The 24,929-nt window shown below is 32.3% G+C and overlaps 1 protein-coding gene across 3 annotated transcripts in view; it reads left to right on the top strand.

Annotated features, from left to right (window-relative positions):
- The window catches only part of LOC127735817 (transitional endoplasmic reticulum ATPase), a 25,748-nt gene extending 2,047 nt beyond the window's left edge, over positions 1 to 23,701 (top strand). For 2 of the 3 annotated variants that reach the window (XM_052246198.1, XM_052246215.1), the window contains exons 3-18: positions 440 to 612; positions 2,850 to 2,930; positions 10,464 to 10,656; positions 11,111 to 11,242; positions 11,785 to 11,887; positions 12,266 to 12,399; positions 12,895 to 13,030; positions 13,865 to 14,142; positions 14,586 to 14,708; positions 15,086 to 15,298; positions 15,806 to 15,890; positions 17,219 to 17,312; positions 17,749 to 17,878; positions 21,352 to 21,510; positions 22,771 to 22,928; positions 23,094 to 23,701. In XM_052246198.1, the coding sequence (XP_052102158.1) occupies positions 440 to 612; positions 2,850 to 2,930; positions 10,464 to 10,656; positions 11,111 to 11,242; positions 11,785 to 11,887; positions 12,266 to 12,399; positions 12,895 to 13,030; positions 13,865 to 14,142; positions 14,586 to 14,708; positions 15,086 to 15,298; positions 15,806 to 15,890; positions 17,219 to 17,312; positions 17,749 to 17,878; positions 21,352 to 21,510; positions 22,771 to 22,928; positions 23,094 to 23,187 (2,286 nt within the window). In that variant the 3' untranslated portion in view covers positions 23,188 to 23,701. Of the gene's footprint in view, positions 1 to 439; positions 613 to 2,849; positions 2,931 to 10,463; positions 10,657 to 11,110; positions 11,243 to 11,784; positions 11,888 to 12,265; positions 12,400 to 12,894; positions 13,031 to 13,864; positions 14,143 to 14,585; positions 14,709 to 15,085; positions 15,299 to 15,805; positions 15,891 to 16,277; positions 16,363 to 17,218; positions 17,313 to 17,748; positions 17,879 to 21,351; positions 21,511 to 22,770; positions 22,929 to 23,093 lie in introns of all 3 variants that reach the window. The other variant, XM_052246207.1, reaches the window with a different exon arrangement.
- The last annotated feature ends 1,228 nt before the right edge of the window (positions 23,702 to 24,929 follow it).

The following is a 24,929-nucleotide window of genomic DNA, read 5'->3' as shown; positions in this document are numbered from 1 at the left end:
GGTATAAGCATTGGTACATCTCTATTCCATGGAGATGATTTATTGTACAAATGTACTTGGAATCAAAATATTTTTACAAATTTCACTTAATTCATGAAAGCTTTGACTATTTCAAAGATTCTTTACAAAAAATTACGATGTGTTTCTAAGAAAGAAGACAGGGATTCTAGTTTAGGTTAATAAGACTGTTATAATGTGATGATTGCTATCAATGTATCCGTCATTTCTTTCTTTTTTTACCATAACTTTCAGTAAGCATGATAAGATATAGGTGACTTTACCACCTAATTGTAAAAAAAGCACCAGTAGTCTTAGAAGTGGCTTGCCTTCTTAATTGGTAAAGAAGAATTAATCCTTGAACTGTTGAACAAATGATTAACTTCGAAGTCAAATTCCTTATTTAAATAGAAAATTAACTTGTTATTAATTTAAATTACAGGGAAAAATGGATGAGTTACAGTTATTCCGTGGTGACACGGTACTCCTTAAAGGAAAAAGACGAAGAGAAACTGTGTGCATTGTCTTGTCTGATGACACATGTTCAGATGATAAAATCAGAATTAACAGATGTGTAAGGAACAATCTGCGAGTGAGAATAGGAGACATAGTCAGGTTAGTCAAAATAAATGTATGATCTTAGGATTGAGACATACATTTGTAGTCGGATAAGTTAATACAAGTTTATGAGAGAACACAGTATTTTAGAAACAGTTTTACAAAAATATTGTAATATGATGGTTTAAAACAAATAATGCTTTAGATCATTGAGTGGAAGTATTTCTGAAAACTTGCGCATGAAAAGAATAAGAAAATGAAATTGAACTGGTACTCATTTTCCTTCTTTGTATGTCCTGGATCATGGATGACAAGTAAATGTATCATTTAACTTTAACATGTAGTTTGTTATGTTCGTTGTATTATGCCTTTAGTATATATCCACTGCAATGCAGGATTGTTAAAATCCCGGGTTTTATGAGTATTGCCCAGCCCAGTGGAAAATACTGGGAAAACCCAGGTTTTACTGGGTAATATAAAATACTGTCCTGAATCTTTAAGAGGATTCAGTGATTAAGCACAAATGCAATACATTAAAGATACAAATAAGACATATAGTATTTCAATTTATGGGTTTTCTTGTTTTAGGCTTTATTATTAAGTGTATAAATCTGAGAAAGTATTGGTCCAGCAACTCTTGAGACATACATGAAGACACATAGATAAATTTGTCTTGAAAATCTTTCTCAATAAGACGCCTAAAAATCTATTAAATGGCCATTCTGTTGAAATTGGTCAAACTGTTAACATGAACAATGATGAAGCCAAAGAATTCAATTTTTATACGCCCGTTTATGGGACGTATTATGGTATACCGTTGTCTGTCCGTCGTCAACATGTCGGACATTAACTCAAAAATGCTTTAACCAATTTGCATGAAACTTTGGTGAATTGTTTATATCTATTGATGTGAGCTCCCTTTCGTTTTTTATAAAATTTAGATTTTACGTTTCCGAGTGATGGGGTTTTATTCATTAAAAAAAGGGGGATTTTCCAGTTTTCGGACAATAAGTCAAGAATGCTTTCACCAACTTGAAAGAAATTGTGGTGAATTGTTTATATCTATTGACATGAGCTCCCTTTCGATTTTTATAAATTTTAGATTTTATATTCCGAGTTGCAGGGTTTTATTCATAAAAAAAGGGGGGATTTTCCAGTTTTCGGACAAAAACTCAAAAATTCTTTCAGCAATTCTTATGAAACTTTGGTGAATTGTTTGTATGTATTGACGTAAGCTCCCTTTAAAATTTTATAAATTTTACATTTTACATTATGGGGTTTTATTCATTAAAAAAAGGGGTGATTTTCCAGTTTTGGGACAATAACTCAAAAATGCTGTCACCAATTCTCATGAAACTTTGGTGAATTGTTTATATCTATTGATGTAAGCTCCCTTTTTATTTTCATAAATTTCTAATATGATATTGAGAATTAATTGAACTTTATTTGTTGATAGTCTGACAACAGATTTACTAAGTATTGCACAACAGCAAGAAATCTTTAATTGAATATAAATTCAATTCATATAACCAATTTCAAGTTCTTTGACTACATTTATTCAGAAACCTATAATATGTCAAATATTTAATTACAATCCAAATTCAGGCCTGAATCAAGCTTGAATATTGTGTCCATTTTTTCCCCAACTGTTCAGGGTTGGACCTCTGCGGGTGTATCTAGCTGCGCTCAGCGAAGCAGTTTTTTTTTAATTTAAAAAAAATATTTATAATATATATAACTAATATTAAGAATAATTACAATGTATATGTAAGGAAACTGACTTTTCAACAATTTTAATTCATTGCTTAAAATGTTTACAAAGTTTTAGCATTCTTATATGTACATCACTAATTAACAAGTAATTATTCAGATTGTAGCACAGATTTGTTTATATAACAGTAATAAGCCTTTTCATTTATTCAAATGTCACATAAAAGACTTGCATTTGATTTAAAAAAAAATTTATCTATGTGTTATGCAGGAAAAATCTGTCTGGACTCATTATTTTCAAAACTAATGAGTCAAAAAGTGTGTCAAGATTGTAAAATGTTGTATCAGCTGAGCACATATAGCATCATTTTAAAAGTAATCTAAATTTGATGTCATTTCTTGCTCTTTTTTGTCATGGAGACTGAAATAATAAAATTTTAATAGCATTAGAATTTCAACTTCTCACTGTTGGACTCAGCATGACCAAAAATGACAAGTCCCTGGACTAGCCTTCAAAAATTCTTAGTGAGAACCCTGGTTATGTTTATGGTGATAAATGGTTAATGTTAAAATTATATTTTCAGTATACAAGCTTGTCCAGATGTTAAGTATGGGAAAAGGATTCATGTTTTACCAATTGATGACACAATCGAAGGTTTAGCAGGGTAAGTAGTGTTGCACATATTTGCTATAAAAAAAAGGATGACTTAAAAAAATTTCAATTGTTTGTATTCAGTTACATTTCTGACAAACATTGGAAATTCTGAAGATTTAGTGTAAATTTTTAAACGACCGCAAAATTTTTGGGGTCGTATAATGGTATGTTGTCGTCGTCTGAAGACATTTGGTTTTCAGACAATAACTTAAGTATAAGTATATGGACCTCTATGAAATTGGACAACAAGGTGTCATACCAAAAAATGACAGTTGGGATTGATTGTAGGGGTTAAGGTTTTAACCGGTAACAAAAAAAGGGCCAAAAACAATACTTTTCTAATACTTTGTTTAAATTGCTTATTTCTTGACCAATTTCAATGAGGTTTATTTCAAAGACTTGAATTGTTGGGATTCTTTCATATGCTTAATTCAACCGTGTATTTAGATTTTGGAAATTGTTTGCATTGAGGTCCAAAGTGTCCAAAATTAAACTTTGTTTGATATCATCAAAAATTGAATTCTTGTGGTTCTTTGATATGCTGAATCTAATCCAAATTTGGGTCCAAAATCAAACCTTTTTTTATGCCCCCTGCCGTAGTGGAGGGGGCATTAAGTTTTACCCTTGTCCATCTGTACGTACGTACGTTTCCGTTCTCCCACTTAGGTTTGCCTCAACCAAATGTTATGGAACTCAATGCTTATTACCACAAAATACAGATCAAGTTTGAAATTTGGTGGCATCACTTTTACCGTTCTGGAGTAATGCCCCTTCACAAATGGAAAAATTGCTGAGTTTTTCATTTCCGTTCTCTAACTTAAGTTTGCCTCAACCAAATGTTATAAAACTGATACACAATGCTTATTACCACAAAACTCAGATCAAGTTCAAATTTGGGTAGCGTCACTTTTACTGTTCTTTAGTTATGTCCCTTTATAACTTTATATGATATGCAAGTGGGGGCATCATCTGTATCCCATGGACACATTCCCCATTTATTTTTGTTTGATTTCAACAATATATGGGGTTCTTTGATATGCTGAATCTAACCATGTATTTAGTTTTTATACGACCGCAAAAAAATTTTTGTGGTCGTATATTGGTATGACGTTGGCGTCGTCGTTGTCGTCGTCGTACGGCGTCGTCCGAAGACACATTGGTTTTCGCACTCTAACTTTAGTTTAAGTGAATGGATCTTTATGAAATTTTACCACAAGGTTCAATACCACAAAAGGAAGGTTGGGATTGATTTTGGGGGTTATGGTAATAACAGTAAAGGAATTAGGGGCCAAAAGTAAGCATTTTTGTAACTTCCAGACATAACTTGTGTGTTAGTGTATGGATCTCTCTGACATTGTACCACAAGGTTCCATATCACTAAAGGAATGCTGGGATTGATTTTGGGGGTAATTGCCTCCAAATTTTAGGAATTAGGGGCCAAAAAAGGGGCAAAAAACAAGCATTTTTCTAGTTTCATGACAATAACTTGTGTGTAAGTGTATGGATCTTTCTGAAATTGTACTACAAGGTTCCATATCACAAAGGGAAAGCTGGGTTTGAGTTTGGGGGTAATTGCCCTAAACGTTTAGGAATTTGGGGCCAAAAAGGGGCCAAAAAACACATTTTTTTCTAGTTTCCAGACAATAACTTGTGTTCAAGTGTATGGATCTCTCTGAAATTGTACTGCAAGGTACCATACCACAAAGGGAAGGCTGGGATTGAGTTTGGGGGTGATGAATCATAATGGGGGTTCAAAAAATTTTGGGAGGGGATTTATTTTTTTTTCCTTTTTTTTCTTTTTTTCCTTTTTTGTTTCTTTTAAAATTTTCCATTTTAAGTTGGTTATTTCTGATTTATATTTAAAATCAAATAATAATGATATGGTAGGAGATACACACCAAACAGGATGTGTAAATTATTATATAATAAGTATTGTGCAATAGCAAGAAATTTTCAATTGCACAGTATTGCACAATAGCAAGAAATCTTCAATTGCACAGTATTGCGCAATAGCAAGAAATCTTCAATTGCACAGTATTGCGCAATAGCAAGAAATATCCAATAGCACAATATTGCGCAATAGCAAGAAATTGTCAATTGTACAGTATTGCGCAATAGCAAGAAATATTTAATAGCACAGGATTGTGCAAAAGAAGATACTTCCTATAAATTGCTTATTTCTTGACCAATTTCAATGGGGTTTTATTCTTGATTTCATGGGGTTCTTTAATATGCTGAATCTAACCGTGTATTTAGTTTTTGGATTTTGGGCCCCGTTTTTAAATTGGTCCACATTGAGGTCCAAAGGGTCCAAAATTAAACTTTGTTTGATTTCATCAAAAATTGAATCATTGGGGTTCTTTGATATGCCGAATCTAACTGTGTATTTAGATTCTTAAATTTTGGTTCCGTTTTCAAATTGGTCTACATTAAGGTCCAAAGGGTCCAAAATTAAACTTAGTTTGATTTTAACAAAAATTGAATTCTTAGGGTTCTTTGATATGCTGAATCTAAACATGTATTTAGATTTTTGATTATGGGCCCAGTTTTCAAGTTGGTCCAAATCAGGGTCCAAAATTAAACTTTGTTTGATTTCAACAAAAATTGAATATATGGGGTTCTTTGATATGCTGAATCTAACCATGTATTTAGATTTTTGATTTTTGGGCCCAGTTATCAACTTTGTCCACATTGAGGTCAAAAGGGTCCAAAATTAAACTTTGTTTGATTTCATCAAAAATTGAATTATTGGGGTTCTTTGATATGCCGAATCTAACCGTGTATTTAGATTCTTAATTTTTGGTTCCGTTTTCAAATTGGTCTACATTAAGGTCCAAAGGGTCCAAAATTAAACTTACCGTAGATACTCGCCTAATAGTCGATCCTACTATAAGTCGGGGTCCCTTTTCAGCTCCAAATTCTAAGGATTTAGTCTTGACCCTCGTATAAGTCGGACAAAATTTGGGCATTTTTTTTTCAGCTGACAGTAACTGAACGCCGGTAAAACCAATGCAAATCCAGGAATAATATTCATTTCTGCATTAATGTTTGTTTGGTTTGAATTTAGTTGATGCTCATCATGATAATTTATATTGCTGTTAATAATAAAGATGTATTCATTTCTCTTGTTTTGTTCACTGTTCAAATGTTATATTAGCCATGTGTTGTTTACGTAATGCATCAATGATTTTGTAGGGTATGACTAACAACCTATTGTTTGAGAAAAGCGAATATAAACCAATATGAACCTGAAAAATTTAAAGTCAATCAACACTTGATGAAAATATTTTTCACAGCATACATAACTCGGTGTTAAATGAGCATGTACACTTCATAATTCTTATTATATTGTGATGATTAAAGGATTAAAAAAATTAAGTGAAGCTAATCAATATATTAAAATAACTAACTCCAACTCATTAGTGTCATCTGTTTACCTATCACTGATAGTTTTCACACCTTTAGTGAATACAACTCTTTGTCTCTTAATTGGGGTTATCAATGGATTATATTGGCTTGTCAATCAATTTTGTAATTTTTGTTTACCTGAGACACTATAATGAATAATATTTTGATTTTGGGAATGAATCTTAAAATTATTTTTTGATTATTATATGATTTATAAGCATTGAATTGATATCATGATATCACAATAATGACACAATAACTCTGCTGAAAACATCCTTTCACATATTTGGTACATTGTTATCTCCTTTTCATTTTTGGTTCTTGGCTCTTCTTTTGGGTTTATAGGAAAACCATGTGACCATGAAAATCAATACACAAACCGGAAACAGTAGAATTTCAACACGAATTTGCAGAAAATGTTTACCAAAGAACAAATAAAACACAAAGACAGTATTGAAGTCATTTATTTTCAACAAAAACTTTTTATTTATTGATTTATGTAGGTTTGGCAATCAAAAACGTAGTTTTGACCAGGAAATTCACTCCTGACCACTTTTCTCAAGCTTGGATTTTTCCTCTGGTCGCTAGATCTCGTCTATTAGTCGGCCCCCCTCTCTGGATTATGAATTTTACTCCCAATTTTCCGATTAATAAGCGAGTAGGAACGGTAGTTTGATTTTAACAAAAATTGAATTCTTAGGGTTCTTTGATATGCTGAATGTAAACATGTATTTAGATTTTTGATTATGGGCCCAGTTTTCAAGTTGGTCCAAATCGGGGTCCAAAATTAAACTTTGTTTGATTTCAACAAAAATTGAATATATGGGGTTCTTTGATATGCTGAATCTAACCATGTATTTAGATTTTTGATTTTTGGGCCCCGTTATCAACTTTGTGCACATTGAGGTCAAAAGGGTCCAAAATTAAACTTTGTTTGATTTCATCAAAAATTGAATTCTTGGGGTTCTTTGATATGCTGAATCCAACCATGTATTTAGATTTTGGATATTGGACCATAATAGGTGAATGTCCAATTTAAAATTGTTAAGTTCTTAGACCACATTCAATCTGTGTTAGAAACCTATGCTGTGTCAAATATTTAATCACAATCCAAATCCAAAGCTGTATCAAGCTTGAATGTTGTGTCCATACTTCCCCCAACTGTTCAGGGTTCGACCTCTGCGGTCGTATCAAGCTGCGCCCTGCGGAGCATTTTATTTGATTTTGGCCTTGTAAATCAAATTGGTACACATTGAGGTCTAAAGGGTCCAAAATTAAAACTTTATTTGATTTCATCAAAAATTTGAATTCTTGGGTTCTTTTATATGAGGAATCTAACCAGGTATTTAGAAATTGGATATTGGACCATAAAAGTTTAATGTCCAATTTCAAATTTTTGAGTTCTTAGACCACATTCATTCTGTGTCAGAAACCTATGCTGTGTTAAATATTTAATCACAAATCAAATAATTAAGGGTTGTATCAAGCTTGAATGTTGTCTCCATATTTGCCCCAACTGTTCAGGGTTCGACCTTTGTTGTCGTATCAAGCTGCGCCCTGCAGAGCATTTTATTGTTATATGTTTTAGAATTGACAACATCTGTATATGCACATGTATCACACCTTAAAATAACAAAAGTTTTATTCATTACTATGGGTATAAAACAAAATTTGTAAATGTGATGGTTCCTTAAATATATATTATGTTTTCAATGTCAGAAGAATTTTTGGTTTAAAATGCCATTTATTTTTTAAAAAAACTGAGTATAATTTCCTAAACATGAACATCCTTGCCACTTCATTCATTCAAACCATTGTACATTGTCTCCCGTGTATTTTTTTCAGTAAATCTGACAACATTTGTCAATTAAGTTTGAATAATAGTTATTCAATAAGGCATATTACTACAATTATGAGCATTTGAATAATGTCTTGTATAAGAGCTGTCCAATTTTTATACCACCGCAAGTCGTATATTGGTATGATGTTGGCGTCGTCTGAAGACACATTGGTTTTCGCACTCTAACTTTAGTTTAAGTGAATGGATCTCTATGAAATTTTACCATAAGGTTCAATACCACAAAAGGAAGGTTGGGATTGATTTTGGGGGTTATGGTACCAACAGTTAAGGAATTAGGGGCCAACAATAAGCATTTTTGTAACTTCCAGACATAACTTGTGTGTTAGTGTATGGATCTCTCTGACATTGTACCTCAAGGTTCCATATCACAAAGGGAATGCTGGGATTGATTTTGGGGGTAATTGCCTTAAAATATTAGGAATTAGGGGCCAAAAAAGGGGCAAAAAACAAGCATTTTTCTAGTTTCATGACAATAACTTGTGTGTAAGTGTATGGATCTTTCTGAAATTGTACTACAAGGTTCCATATCACAAAGGGAAAGCTGGAATTGAGTTTGGGGGTAATTGCCCAAAATGTAAAGGAAAAAGGGGCCAAAAATAAGCATTTTTCTAGTTTCCAGACAATAACTTGTGTTCAAGTGTATGGATCTCTCTGAAATTGTACTGCAGGTACCATACCACAAAGGGAAGGCTGGGATTGAGTTTGGGGGTGATGAATCATAAGGGGGTTCAAAAAATTGGTGGGGGGATTTTTTTTTCTTTAAAATTTTCTATTTTAAATTGGTTATTTCTGATTTATATATTAAAGAAAATAATAATGATATGGTTTGAATAGGTAAATTAAAAATTTTGAAGTTCTTAGACCACATTCATTCTGTGTCAGAAACCTGTGCTGTGTCAAATATTTAATCACAATCAAAATTCAGTGCTGTATCAAGCTTGAATGTTGTGTCCATACTTGCCCCAACTGTTCAGGGATCGACCTCTGCAGTCGTATCAAGCTGCGCCCAGCGGAGCATTTTATTTATAATTATTATTTTAAATCTTTTAAAATAGGACCAGCTCAGGCTCAATAGGGTAAGAAACATGCATTGTATAAGCTCTTTTAACCCGATTCTCCTTCAACGTTACCCATGTATAAATGTATGCAATCATTGCTACAGCATTCTTAAAAAAGTTTGTCACTAAAAATTTTATGGTAATGTCATTGCATTGAAAAATCATAATACAAGTATTTTATCCCTCACTCTATTCACATGCTGCTTAAACACAGTTCTTTGAAAATCATTTTGATAATTTTAATAATAATTTTTGCTTGAGAAGAAAATTGATACAATAACTGGTGTAGTATTGGTACAGCTAAACATTTTTTCTGTAGTATAAGTTATTAGCTTTTCATTATTATTTAAAATACAAAATAACAATAACATTATAAGGCAGTAGATGCTGCAGACTGACAATAACAACAATTAGGTTTTAAGAAGTTGGGTTTTATTTTTTTCAAATATAGGATATATAAAAAGGAAAGAATTTTGAATGTTAATCTTAAGTTTTCTTTTCACATGATTTTTACAAACCATGCTGAAGTTGTTTGGTCATAACAGGTTTGAATGAATGAATGTGTGTGTTTAACTGTCACTGAGCACTTTAATTTTAAACCTGAATATATATATAATCATGAAAATGACATCAGTGATGAAATTATCATTAGTGTAACAGAATTATAGTTAGTAATGTCAAAGTACTATTATTCCATGGAGACTAATTTTTATGGAGTTTTTTTAATAGTCGATGAACTGCATAATTTGCGAAGTCAGAAACCCTATTGACTGAAGATATTTTCTCATTAAAACAACTGTCCATGAATGAAAGTACATACATAGCCTGTTTTATAAACATCTATGTTGATACAGTTTGATGCTTAACTGAGTGATGTTTACTGCATGAAGTATATCATACAAACAGTAGATATGTGGATTTAAGTTTGTTTCCAGTCCCAAGCTCAATCTATGGAGTGAGGAAATGCAGGCATGATTTATATGTACAGACTAGTAGCGTCATGCATGTACAAATGTGCTACTGAGTGTTTATTAAACTGGTTTGCTTGTCAGAAGTCTGATAAATTGAAATCAAACCCGTTATTCTTGGATCTTTACTTGTGCAGGCATCAACCTCTGATGCTTAAAATCCTACTGATAAAAATGGGTTGTCAAATTTAGATATAAGTGTATTTACCATCTGTGTTTTTGATCATGTGATATTATTTTTATTACAGAAACATCTTTGAAGTATTTCTTAAGCCCTACTTTTTGGAAGCCTACAGACCAATAAAGAAAGGAGATATTTTTATCGTACGAGGTGGTATGCGTGCTGTAGAGTTTAAAGTGATAGAAACAGATCCAAGTCCATACTGTATCGTAGCACCAGATACTGTTATACACTGTGAAGGGGATCCAGTCAAAAGAGAGGTTAGTTTGGAAATATCAACAGTGTATACTGTTATTTGCTGGGGAAAGGGGGAGTTGGAAATAAATGAAATTAAACTTTTTTCTGACATTGATGTTTTTTTGGGGGGATAGAGTACTGATGTCAAGAGAGACAAGGGTCATCTTTTCCCAAAGAAAAACCAAGCTCTTGAATTTTATATAGTAAATATTATTGAAATAATAAGAACTCAAGAGTGCATTTTTTTGAAGATTTCAAACCTTATTCAAACAGTGGTTATTTAAAAACACTCAAAAAAGGAAAATAGAAAAATTTAAATTTGAACTGTTATCGCATATTGACCATGAAAAGGGAATCGAATAAAAATGATTTAAGAGTCAAGGAGAGGCATGACATTGTTAGTACTAGTACCAAGTTCATTATTAATTTTATTCAAGTTTTTGAAGAACATGTAAATTAGATGAAATGTTTTTATAGGAAGAAGAGGAGGCTCTTAATGAGGTTGGATATGATGACATTGGTGGATGTAGAAAACAGTTGGCACAGATTAAAGAAATGGTAGAACTACCTCTAAGACATCCACAGTTGTTTAAAGCTATTGGTGTTAAGGTTTGTTCACATTTAATACTTTAGTTGATAATATATCTAAACACACATTCATTTGAGATGAAAATCTATTGAAATTATCCTTTTCAGAATTTAATGGTTTGTTGTTAATCTGATTGTTTGTACATCAAAATAGTAGTCTTATAAAGCCATTGGTTGCCTATCTTTTAATTAGAACATTGTTAACGTAACACAATGTTTTGGTGTATGCTTTTGGAAGTATTAACCAGAATCATTATATTGTGAAATAGTCAATTTTTAAATGTTTAATGAGAGGTTGACTCACTTTGCTAAATTTTAGAGAAGTTTCTTTACTAAATCAAAGGAGTAGTAACGCAAGCAGGAATATATCCTCACCATGCAAGATAGGAGTCAGAAGAATCAACATATAGAATTGTAGTGTGGGTCAAAATGATTTGTTTTAAAACTTCATACAAAAAAGCTAGCTCTCTGCTGTCTCTTGAAAATTATACAGAGGTTTCATAATATCTTTTGGAGGTTTAAAAGACTATTCCCTATATTTTGAAATATTTTTTGTATTTTAGCCACCACGTGGAATTTTGTTGTATGGTCCTCCTGGAACTGGTAAAACCTTGATAGCCAGAGCTGTTGCTAATGAGACTGGAGCTTTCTTTTTCCTTATCAATGGTAGGAATAAAGTACAATCTTAAATTGCTTACATCTACCTCAGTTGTTCTCTGGTGGATAGTTGTCTCATTGGCAATCATACCACATCTTCTTACTTTATCTTGACAAGAGTATTGATTATTGTTTCAAGTATTGAAATTATGAACTGAGATGTATAAGAAAAGAAACATACAGTTTCCTACAAACAATGAGCTACAAAAAATATTTTATTTTTGTAAACTTGCATTATTTAAAGAAAATATTTTATAAAGATAAAACTACATAGAAAATGAAATGAAAATACAAAATAATTACATAACAATGTAAAAAACACTTTTGTCTCTGTGTCCTGAAAGCAGATTTGTTAGTAATTATATGTATAAATATATTACTTTTAAGGTCCTGAAATTATGAGTAAATTGGCTGGTGAATCTGAGAGTAACTTGAGGAAAGCCTTTGAAGAAGCTGAGAAGAATTCTCCTGCTATTATCTTCATTGATGAATTAGATGCTATTGCACCAAAAAGAGAAAAGGTTGGTTTGTAGCAGTTTGTGTCAGATTGGATGTTGCAGACAGACTTAAATTCAGTTAAAACAAAAAGCTGCCTCTTACATTTAGGTATCTTCTTTGCAAGGAAAGCCATTCTTCAGCTATTTTATTAGTTTTTTGAAATCCTAAGGAATTTAACCTTCACAGTGGTTTGGTAGAATCGTGCAAGATAGTTGGATGGTTTTTATCCCCACCTGGGTCTAACAAAAAACTTTAAAATGTTATTTGCTGCAAAGAGCAATCTTGCTCTGGATCAGAATAGCATGGTGACATGTTTTCCTATGAACTTTTCTTTGTTTGCTAAATATTGACCAAGCATGATAGTGTAATAATGCAATGCAGAATATACTCCTTTGTCATGTTATCATGAGTATGCATGTTATTTTTGCCTTTTGAATATTAAACTGTCATTTATCAATCAATCCATGAAATCATACATGTAATGGCATTTACATGAATTTTAACTATTTAATTTTTAGACACATGGTGAAGTTGAGAGAAGAATAGTGTCCCAGTTATTGACCCTTATGGATGGTTTGAAGCAAAGAGCCCATGTGATTGTAATGGCAGCAACCAACAGACCAAACAGTATCGATGCTGCACTCAGAAGATTTGGTAAGATAATACATTTATTAGAACATTTAGCTGACTAATAGTTTTATATTTGAAAAGAAAGATTCAGTTTTCAAAAGGGGTGACATGGACCTTGATTGAATTATACATTTACAGACAAAAAAATTACTGGCAATTTTGGCAGATTGGTAGACACTTTGTATATTAAATGATATTTCATTAAGTTTTTATGCCCCCACCGTAGAGGAGGGGGCATTAAGTTTTACCCTTGTCTGTCTGTCCGTACGTCCCAAAGTTGGTTTTCGTTCTCTAACTTTAGTTGACCTCAACCAAATGTTATGAAACGTATACACAATGCTTATTACCACAAAATGCAGATCAAGTTTGAATTTTGGTGGTGTCACTTTTACCATTCTAGAGTTATGCCCCTTTACAAATGGAAAAATTGCTGAATTTTTTTGCTTCCGTTCTCTAACCTTAGTTTACCTCAACCAAATGTTATGAAACGTATACACAATGCTTATTACCACAAAATGCAGATCAAGTTTGAATTTTGGTGGTGTCACTTTAACCATTCTAGAGTTATGCCCCTTTACTAAAGGACAAATTGCTGAATTTTTCGTTTCCGTTCTCTAACTTAAGTTTGCCTCAACCAAATGTTATGAAACTTATACACAATACTTATTACTACAAAACTCAGATCAATAACAAATTTGGGTAGCATGGCTTCTACCGTTCTTCAATTATGTCCGATGTTCAGTTATATTACAACAGCCACTGGGTCTGTTGAACAGAAATTTAATTGAAACTGAAGATTTCCTGAATTATTTATCACAAACTATTTCATCTCATTCAGAAACCACTTTTTCCTTGTAGGTCGTTTTGACAGAGAAGTAGATATAGGAATACCTGATGCCACAGGAAGATTAGAAATTCTGAGAATTCATACAAAGAACATGAAATTAGCTGATGATGTAGATTTAGAACAGGTAGCATCAGAAACACATGGACATGTAGGAGCTGATTTAGCTGCTTTGTGTTCAGAAGCTGCTTTACAACAAATCAGAGAGAAAATGGATCTTATTGATCTGGAGGACGAATCTATTGATGCTGAAGTATTGGATGCATTGGCTGTAACAATGGATGATTTCAGGGTAAGAATATTTATGTATCATTTTGATTGATGCTGAAGTATTGGATGCATTGGCTGTAACAATGGATGATTTCAGGGTAAGAATATTTATGTATCATTTCGATTGATGCTGAAGTATTGGATGCATTGGCTGTAACAATGGATGATTTCAGGGTAAGAATATTTACATGTATGTATCATTTCAATTGTAGACTTTTACTATCAAATTGGTTTGTTTCATGCTTTTATTGAGGACAAAACTCAATAAATGTAAATGAAACTGTAACTGCAAATGGTGGAAAATTCTATTTCATTTGTCTGTCAGTCAACTCTATATCATTCCTGATTGGATTTTAATTTCTTTATACTTTGTACAATGTTCACATTTTAATAATAGAATATTAATGAAATAAGATGTTGGTAATATATAGGTCACAAAGTTATATAATATTTCTGTTTATACAGTGGGCCCTTAGCAAGAGTAATCCAAGTGCTCTTAGAGAAACATCAGTTGAAGTACCTAATGTTAGCTGGGATGATGTTGGTGGTCTAGAAAATGTAAAAAAAGAATTACAGGAACTTGTACAGGTAAGGCCAAAATAAAACATGTATGTATGTATAGGATCATGCAAGTCTTGTATGTAAACACAAGTTAGTAACTGTTTTTAAACACACAACTATACAGGAAAACCAAGTCCTGTCAGATTTTATGAAATGTAGTATGAATTTCAACAAAAAGAACGATTTATGATGAATATATTCTTAAAATGTTCTCGCTAGAAATATGGGATGATCATAGATACATGGAAAGTCAGTAAAGTGGACAAAAATAAAGATAAATTGAAAATTAAATAATGTTTGCTTGTAAATACAACTACATATTTTCATAGGATTTAAAATTTTCTCTTTTTTGTTCAAAACTAATAGCATTGTAATGTTTATAATATGAATTTTTATATTTATAGTATCCAGTTGAACATCCAGAGAAGTTTTTGAAGTTTGGTATGACACCATCAAAAGGAGTATTGTTTTATGGACCACCAGGATGTGGTAAAACTCTACTAGCCAAAGCTATAGCTAATGAATGTCAGGCTAATTTTATTTCTATCAAAGGACCAGAATTGTTAACCATGTGGTTTGGAGAATCTGAAGCTAATGTCAGAGAAATATTTGATAAGGTAAGAGGTCATTAATGATACAATAACTAATTAAACTTGTTACAAAACTATTACTATTACAGACAAGTACAACATAAATGCCACAATATGTATCTGCATTGTTTACTATACACCACCAGCAGTACAATGGTATTGGCAGTATTAACATTTGGGAAACACAGAGATATACAGCCTTTGATTGATGAAACCTTGTGATGCTTACAATATGTTTCTATATAAATTTACTACTTATTCTACAAACGTGTAAGATAGAAATGATTTGTACCGGGCCTGTATGTTTTACATCTCACGTTTAAGAAAGAAAAAATAATGACATAAGCACGGAATAAATAGAATGTCAATCTCATATTATGACATGCAGTTAAGATATGTGTCAATTTTCAGCTCCAATATGTAAATGTATGTTAGACTGAATGTTTTCTTAAACTAAGCACAAAACATACAATGATATATTGTATTTTTTTATTTAATATTTAATAAATGAATTGTTTAATTACCACATGTCAGGCAAGACAGGCAGCACCATGTGTCCTGTTCTTCGATGAGTTAGACTCCATAGCTAAGTCTAGAGGAGGCAATGCAGGAGATGGAGGTATGTAGCTTGGCTGTATTAGCCCTGCTGTATGTCCTTGCTTCACTGCATCATGAATGTAACGTTGCTTGCCAGAGGATGATAATGACTGTTATAATTAATGCATTGTCAGTTGTTGACAATCTTTTATGATTTAATCAATAGAAAAGGTTCTCTAAACACAAATTTAGACCAGTTTTTAGAAAGTTTGGGGTTATCTTCATGAAATTTCCATTTGCATACTCATTCATTTATTAAAGGTATTGCAGTTTTGTCAAATTTGAAAATAATTGAAAGTCACCTGTTCTAGTGTTGGTACAGTCATTATCCTCTTACTGTATATTAATGTTGGATCAATTTAAAACTGACAAACAGAGGGTATAATCTTATAATTTGATTGGAATTCAGGCTAGATCTGCGGCTCCTTGTGTTTTGTTCTTTGATGAATTAGACTCCATAGCTAAGGCTCGAGGTGGAAACAGTGGTGATGGAGGTAAGTTAGATCCTGTAAACAGCACTGAATTGTCTCCCCTGTCACAGCTATCTCTTATAGTCACAGTGGAATTTTTGGTTAAGAAATATTATTTGTGTATGTTGTTGTACTACAAATGTTATGTTAATTTCTTAGAACATTATTTACATTAGGACACACCAAAACATTTTTTTAAGTTTCCAGTATACACTTGCAAAATGCTCATGTTCTGTCCTATTCTTTTGAATCATATGTACAACCTTCACCAAATTAAGCTTAAACTTCCCCCTTTGAAAGAACATGATCCCTGTTGGTTTTCCATGATATGACATAAATTGACTTGCTACATGTCTTCACCTAAACCAAGTAAAGTAGTGCCCATTCTTCAACAGAATACTGAAAAATTCTTTAAAGAAATGATCAGAATGAGGTTGAAACTCAAGACTTTTTTGCAAAAAGTAGCAATTGTCACATAAAATTGAATCATCACATTTAAATTCCAACATTTAGATCATTTACTAAAATAAAAGTAATCTTTCTTTGTGCCTATCTATGTCAGGACTTTACACCCTCTTCACCTGTTTTCTATTAAAGAATACTTAATTCATACAAAGAGTTTACCGATTATACGGCTTTTTCATAACATATTTTTTCCATATCTAACCACAATTATTTACTATCTATATACTAATCCATGGCATGTATTATGACTATTCATAGTATTCATGTTACTGCATACTAATATAAGGTCTATATTGCCTACTTCAAAGAGATATAAACCTAATGTAAATGAAATTATCTTTTACAATGGTAAGGTTCTAAAACTGAATTATGGATCTGAAGAAACAGTCTGATTTATTTTTATCCTTAATTATAGGTGGAGCTGCAGACAGAGTTATAAATCAGCTTCTGACAGAAATGGATGGTATGAGTGCAAAGAAAAACGTCTTTATTATTGGTGCAACTAACAGGTAAATAGACCTTCTGTACAATCATTTGTTTTGTACATGATAATTCATATAAGAAGCTGACTTTTGATATTTTTGTCACTTCCTTTCAATCTAATTTTGGTGACGTAGCTCGCTGTGTATTTTTAGATCTAAAATGTTCTTTATCTTCTGGAGTAGTTAGATCCTGGTTTTCAAATTAATGTAGATATTTTCTGAAAGCTTTAAACATGTAGATGATAAGACCACCATACAGAAAATAGTTATTATTCAAAAATTGCATTTATTATCCAGTATCATTTGTTGTTAACAATTAAGAAAAATTACAGATATTATATGAAACTGATTTTTCATGAGATTGAAGATGTAGAGGATAATGGAGAAAAATAAAATCCCAGATAATAAATACTTCAAAAATAATTTTCCTGGAAAATTGTCACATTGATGCCTATTTTTACAGACCAGACATCATAGATCCTGCCATACTCAGACCTGGACGTCTTGATCAGCTTATCTATATTCCCTTACCAGATCTTAAGTCAAGAATACAGATTCTTAAAGCAAACTTGAGAAAGTCACCTATTTCTAGGGTAAATATATATGGTTAATACATATGAAATCAGTAGTTGTGCTGTTAGTAAACTTACAGTTTAAACTGTCATTGCATATTGTTGTTAAGTGAAAACTGAAAAGTAATATTACTCTGAAATATATTTAAATAAATGTTGAGGTAAAAAGTTTATAAATTGGTGGTCTCTAAGATTTTTATGAAATTTTTGCATGCAAATATCTAGTATCTAAAAATCTTTTCTTTTTTTTTTGAGACTTTTGACTTAAGATAGTATGCTGCAGTTATGCTAAATGAGATGAGTAGATTATTACTCCTGTACACTTATAACACTTCATCTATTGTGGTTTGTTATCCTTATTCAATACGAGAAGATAACACCTCCAAAAATGAAGACTTATTTTTATCAACTGAAGTTAAGATGAGGGGATAAGGCCACTGCTATATACTAGGTGGTGTTGCCTAGATATGAGAGAACAATAGTACAGGTTACATTACAAGTTCAGGAAGACTTGGAAAATCATGTCTACTCTAACAATGTTAGGCTGAATTCTAGACCCTATATATAGATATAGATATATAGGGTTCCCATTTCTATAAGTCTTACCTGAACATTATGATAGATATATAGGGTTCCCGTTTCTATAAGTCTTACCTGAACGTTATGATAGATATATAGGGTTCCCATTTCTATAAGTCTTACCTGAACATTATGATAGATATATAGGTTTCCCATTTTACCTGAACGTTATGATAGATATATAGGGTTCCCATTTCTATAAGTCTTACCTGAACGTTATGATAGATATATAGGTTTCCCATTTCTATAAGTCTTAACTGAACGTTATGATAGATATATAGGTTTCCCATTTTACCTGAACGTTATGTTAGATATATAGGTTTCCCATTTCTATAAGTCTTAACTGAACGTTATGATAGATATATAGGTTTCCCATGTCTGTAAGTCTTACCTGAACGTTATGATAGATATATAGGTTTCCCATGTCTGTAAGTCTTACCTGAACGTTATGATAGATATATAGGTTTCCCATGTCTGTAAGTCTTACCTGAACGTTATGATAGATATATAGGGTTCCCATTTCTATAAGTCTTACCTGAACATTATGATAGATATATAGGGTTCCCGTTTCTATAAGTCTTACCTGAACGTTATGATAGATATATAGGGTTCCCATTTCTATAAGTCTTACCTGAACATTATGATAGATATATAGGTTTCCCATTTTACCTGAACGTTATGATAGATATATAGGGTTCCCATTTCTATAAGTCTTACCTGAACGTTATGATAGATATATAGGGTTCCCATTTCTATAAGTCTTACCTGAACGTTATGATAGATATATAGGTTTCCCATTTCTATAAGTCTTAACTGAACGTTATGATAGATATATAGGTTTCCCATTTTACCTGAACGTTATGTTAGATATATAGGTTTCCCATTTCTATAAGTCTTAACTGAACGTTATGATAGATATATAGGTTTCCCATGTCTGTATGTCTTACCTGAACGTTATGATAGATATATAGGTTTCCCATGTCTGTAAGTCTTACCTGAACGTTATGATAGATATATAGGTTTCCCATGTCTGTAAGTCTTACCTGAACGTTATGATAGATATATAGGGTTCCCATTTCTATAAGTCTTACCTGAACGTTATGATAGATATATAGGGTTCCCATTTCTATAAGTCTTACCTGAACATTATGATAGATATATAGGTTTCCCATTTTACCTGAACGTTATGATAGATATATAGGTTTCCCATTTCTATAAGTCTTACCTGAACGTTATGATAGATATATAGGGTTCCCATTTCTATAAGTCTTACCTGAACGTTATGATAGATATATAGGTTTCCCATGTCTGTAAGTCTTACCTGAACGTTATGATAGATATATAGGGTTCCCATGTCTGTAAGTCTTACCTGAATGTTATGATAGATATATAGGGTTCCCATGTATGTAAGTCTTACCTGAATGTTATGATAGATATATAGGGTTCCCATGCCTGTAAGCCTTACCTGAATGTTATGATAGATATATAGGGTTCCCATGTCTGTAAGTCTTACCTGAACGTTATGATAGATATATAGGTTTCCCATGTTTATAAGTCTTACCTGAACGTTATGATAGATATATAGGGTTCCCATTTCTATAAGTCTTACCTGAACGTTATGATATATATATAGGTTTCCCATGTTTATAAGTCTTACCTGAACGTTATGATAGATATATAGGTTTCCCATTTCTATAAGTCTTACCTGAACATTATGATAGATGTATAGGTTTCCCATTTTACCTGAACGTTATGATAGATATATAGGGTTCCCATTTCTATAAGTCTTACCTGAACGTTATGATAGATATATAAGTTTCCCATGTCTGTAAGTCTTACCTGAACATTATGATAGATATATAGGTTTCCCATTTTACCTGAACGTTATGATAGATATATAGGGTTCCCATTTCTATAAGTCTTACCTGAACTTTATGATAGATATATAGGGTTCCCATTTCTATAAGTCTTACCTGAACGTTATGATAGATATATAGGCTTCCCATGTCTGTAAGTCTTACCTGAACGTTATGATAGATATATAGGTTTCCCATTTCTATAAGTCTTACCTGAACGTTATGATAGATATAGAGGTTTCCCATGTTTATAAGTCTCACCTGAACGATATGATAGATATATAGGTTTCCCATGTCTATAAGTCTTACCTGAACATTATGATAGATATATAGGGTTCCCATGTCTATAAGTCTTACCTGAACGATATGATAGATATATAGGTTTCCCATGTCTATAAGTCTTGGCTGAACGTTATGATAGATATATAGGTTTCCCATGTCTGTAAGTCTTACTTGAACGTTATGATAGATATATAGGTTTCCCATTTCTGTAAGTCTTACCTGAACATTATGATAGATATATAGGGTTCCCATTTCTATAAGTCTTACTTGAACTTTATGATAGATATATAGGGTTCCCATTTCTGTAAGTCTTACCTGAACGTTATGATAGATATATAGGTTTCCCATTTCTATAAGTCTTACTTGAACTTTATGATAGATATATAGGTTTCCCATGTCTATAAGTCTTACCTGAACGTTATGATAGATATATAGGTTTCCCATTTTACCTGAACGTTATGATAGATATATAGGTTTCCCATGTTTATAAGTCTTACCTGAACGTTATGATAGATATATAGGGTTCCAATTTCTATAAGTCTTACCTGAACGTTATGGTAGATATATAGGTTTCCCATTTCTATAAGTCTTAACTGAACATTATGATAGATATATAGGTTTCCCATTTCTATAAGTCTTTCCTGAACGTTGTGCCAATATGTTTCCCATTTCTATAAGTCTTACCTGAATGTTATGCCTAGGTGTTTGCCCTATTCATTTAAGAAAAGGACAGTGTTTTTAAAAATCCTTTTGATAAATTCTGATGAATTTTTTCAGGATATCGATTTAGAATACTTAGCAAAGGTAACAGAAGGTTTCAGTGGTGCAGATTTAACAGAAATTTGTCAACGAGCTTGTAAATTAGCTATCAGACAGGCTATTGAAGCAGAAATCAGAAACGAAAGAGAAAGACAAGCAAATCCTGATGCAGATATGGTAAGTTAGGAATAATAGTTTAGTACAGTAGTTCAGCTTTACTTCTCTTTGAACTGTATAATTGAAATGACCATTGCTGTCTTTATTTGTAGATTAGATTGTTTTAATACTGTTACATCAAAACAACTGCTTTTTGTCTCGCCTTGACGGGAGTCAAAAAGCGAGACATAGGTATGCTGTTTCCGGCGGCGTCGGCGTCAACAATGTATTAGTTTGTGAGTTTAAGGTGAACCACTAGTGGTTGGTCAATGATATTTGGTATGCAGTTGTATAAGCACTGGCACATCTCATTTCCATGGAGATATTTTGGCCCTGCCCCCTCAGTCATGGTCTATTGACTTTGAAATTTTTGCTTAGTTTACATGTATTAGTTTGTGATTAGGTCAGTTTATGGGGAACCACTAGTGGTAAGTCAATGATATTTGGTATGCAGTTGTATAAGCCTTGGCATATCTCATTTCCATGGAGATTGTTTAGCCATGTACCTTCAGTCATGGTTCATTGACTTTGAATATTTGCATAACTTACATGTTATTGCTATTTTAATTCCAACATTTGCATTATCAAAAGTACAAAAAGGCGAGACATATCTCTGTGTTAACAGTTTATTATAATTAAAGGGAAATTTGTCAATTTGTAGTTAAACTTTCATTAAGCTATTTAGAAATGTACAAGATTACTTCACTGACTTAGTTTGAGTCATCATAGTATTAATTGATAGAATTGAAAATTTGCGTTCATATAATGTTATGTCGTCGTCCGAAGATGAATTTGGTTTCCGGACAATAACTTTAGTTTTAAGTGAATGGATCTCTATGAAAGGTTCTACCAGAAGGTTCAATACCACAAAAGGAAGGTTGGGATTAATTTTGGGGGTTATGGTACCAACAGTTAAGGAATTACTGGCCAAAGGGGCCAAAAACAAGCATTTTTCTAGTTTCCAGACAATAACTTGTGTTAAAGTTTATGGATCTCTCTGAAATTATACATTTTTCCTGAAAAAAAATAATTACAATCCAAATTCAGACAGTATCAAGCTTGAATATTGTGTCCAAACTTGCCCCAACTGTTCAGGGTTTGACCTCTGCGTTCGTATCAAGCTGTGCTTGGCGAAGCATTTTATTCTGTTTAAATTAATTTCTTAAAAGAAAAAGTTACTCAGACTGCCATTTTATGCAAACTGTAAATTTTTTCCTTTTTGCAGAAAGCTAAATGAACGCAATATTAAACTGTTTAATTTGAATGAACCTTATCTTTTAGGAAACCGAAGATTATGATCCAGTTCCAGAAATCACAAGAGCTCATTTTGAAGAAGCCATGAAATTTGCAAGAAGATCTGTTAGTGATAATGATATCAGAAAATATGAAATGTTTGCTCAGACTCTTCAACAGAGTCGTGGATTCGGTGGAAATTTCAGGTAGGGTTAATTAAGGTTTGATAGATCTATTTACGTATCAGCTTACAACTCGTTTTTACAAATGACCAATCTGGGCCTCTTATTATGCATATTTTTACATTATTTAAGGACTCATGACCTCAGGTTCATAGATTTACCCTTAATTGATTATACTTTGTATTACAGCTTCCCCGGAAGTGGAGGATCAAGTCAGCCAAACCAAGGTGGTTCAGGAGGAGGAAATTTCCAGGACGATGGTGACGATGACCTATACAGTTAAATCATATAATTGTTGTTAGACATTTCATGTTACATAATTTATTCTCAAAGTTGTTAATATTTTGGTGATAAAACAATAGAAACCATTTATCATTCATTCTGTGGAGAAACATGTCATCATAAAACATTTATCCTGCTAAGACTGCACAATATTTTTAGTTGTTTTCTGTTTTCTGTTTTAAGTATTTGTAAATTTAAAAGATAATATATGCTTTAGTTATATACTGAGAACTGGTCAAAGTGAATGTCAGATTGCATGAAAGAAATGAATGGAAATTATAAAAACAAAAGAATTGGTGCATAACACAATGTTTGTAATGTGCATTTGTCGTTGTACGTGAACAAATACAATGTGAAAATATATTTGTGTCTGCATATTTTTGTGTAATATACAATGGCAAGTACATGTCAGTAATCTTATATATTTTGACACATCTGAAGCAGGATCAAGAACAGTGTCAAAGACAATTGTCATCACCATAAGAGGTTTTTTTCTAAATAAAAATATAACATCACATTTTTCATAGTTTATATTGAAAAAGTATTGAAATAATATCCTAGACTTTATGATCAGAGTTGTAATCTGATTCAAAGTGTAAAATAAGAAATCTGCAAGAATTTTTAATATTGTAGAATTTCCTAGTGATCTGTTGTATTAGTCAGTAGAAAGAATCAATGACCAGGGCAAATAGTGTTATGGCATGTTCTTGTATGAACAAAAAAGTCCGAACCAGAATTGCATAAAAATGATATAAAAAATGTTGATGACATTTGTTGGACTATAGAGTGAATTTTGGTGGAAAAAACAAGCAATTTTTATACGCCCGTCCAAATTTTGACGGGACGTATTATGGTATACAAATGTCGTAAACATGTCGCACCGTAACTTGAGAACAACTTATCCAAATTTCATGAAACTTAACATAGTTGTTTCTTATGATGGTCAAACGATCTGTATACTTTTTGGTGAGAAAATAAGATTAAAACTTTTTGAGTTACGGGACTTAGTAACTAAAACAGGTGTGTGTTTTTTTTCACATGTCGCGCCGTTTCTCAAAAACAATTTATGATTATTGCTTAAAACTTTACACACTTCTTAGTTATATTAATCTTAAGATCTGTATACTTTTTGGTGATGATTCAAAATTTTATTTTTGAGTTATTGAGTATTTTGTAAAAAAGGGGGAGGGGTTTTTCACATGTCGCGCTGTATCTCAAAAACAATTTATGATTATTGCTTAAAATTTTACACACTTCTTAATTATATTGATCTTAAGATCTATATACTTTTTAGTCCCCTACCGACGAAGTCGAAGGGGACTTTAGGTTTGCACTTTTCTGTCTGTCCGTCTGTCCATCTGTCAGTCCGGCAACTCCGCTTTCCACACTTTTTTTCTTCGTTCTTGAAGATATTGATTTGGTATTTTGTATATAGTTTTATTGTCGAGCCTGCGACTTTTGTCGCAGAAAGCTCGACAAAGGGATAGTGATCCGGCGGCGGCAGCGTTAGCTAACTTCTTAAAAGCTTTATATTTTAGAAGGTGGAAGACCTGGATGCTTCATACTTTGTATATGGATGCCTCATGTTACGAAGTTTCCATCAGTCACATGTCCAATGTCCTTGACCTCATTTTCATGGTTCAGTGACTACTTGAAAAGAAAGTTAAGATTTTTGTAATGTTAAATTCTCTCTTATTATAAGTAATAGTATAACCATATTTGGTATATGCGTACCTTGCAAGT

This window comes from Mytilus californianus, unplaced genomic scaffold (genome assembly GCF_021869535.1).
Source record: "Mytilus californianus isolate M0D057914Y unplaced genomic scaffold, xbMytCali1.0.p SCAF_1, whole genome shotgun sequence".
NCBI lineage: Eukaryota > Metazoa > Mollusca > Bivalvia > Mytilida > Mytilidae > Mytilus > Mytilus californianus.
Note: the sequence above shows the minus strand (reverse complement) of the source record. Positions and strands in the feature narration are given on the sequence as shown.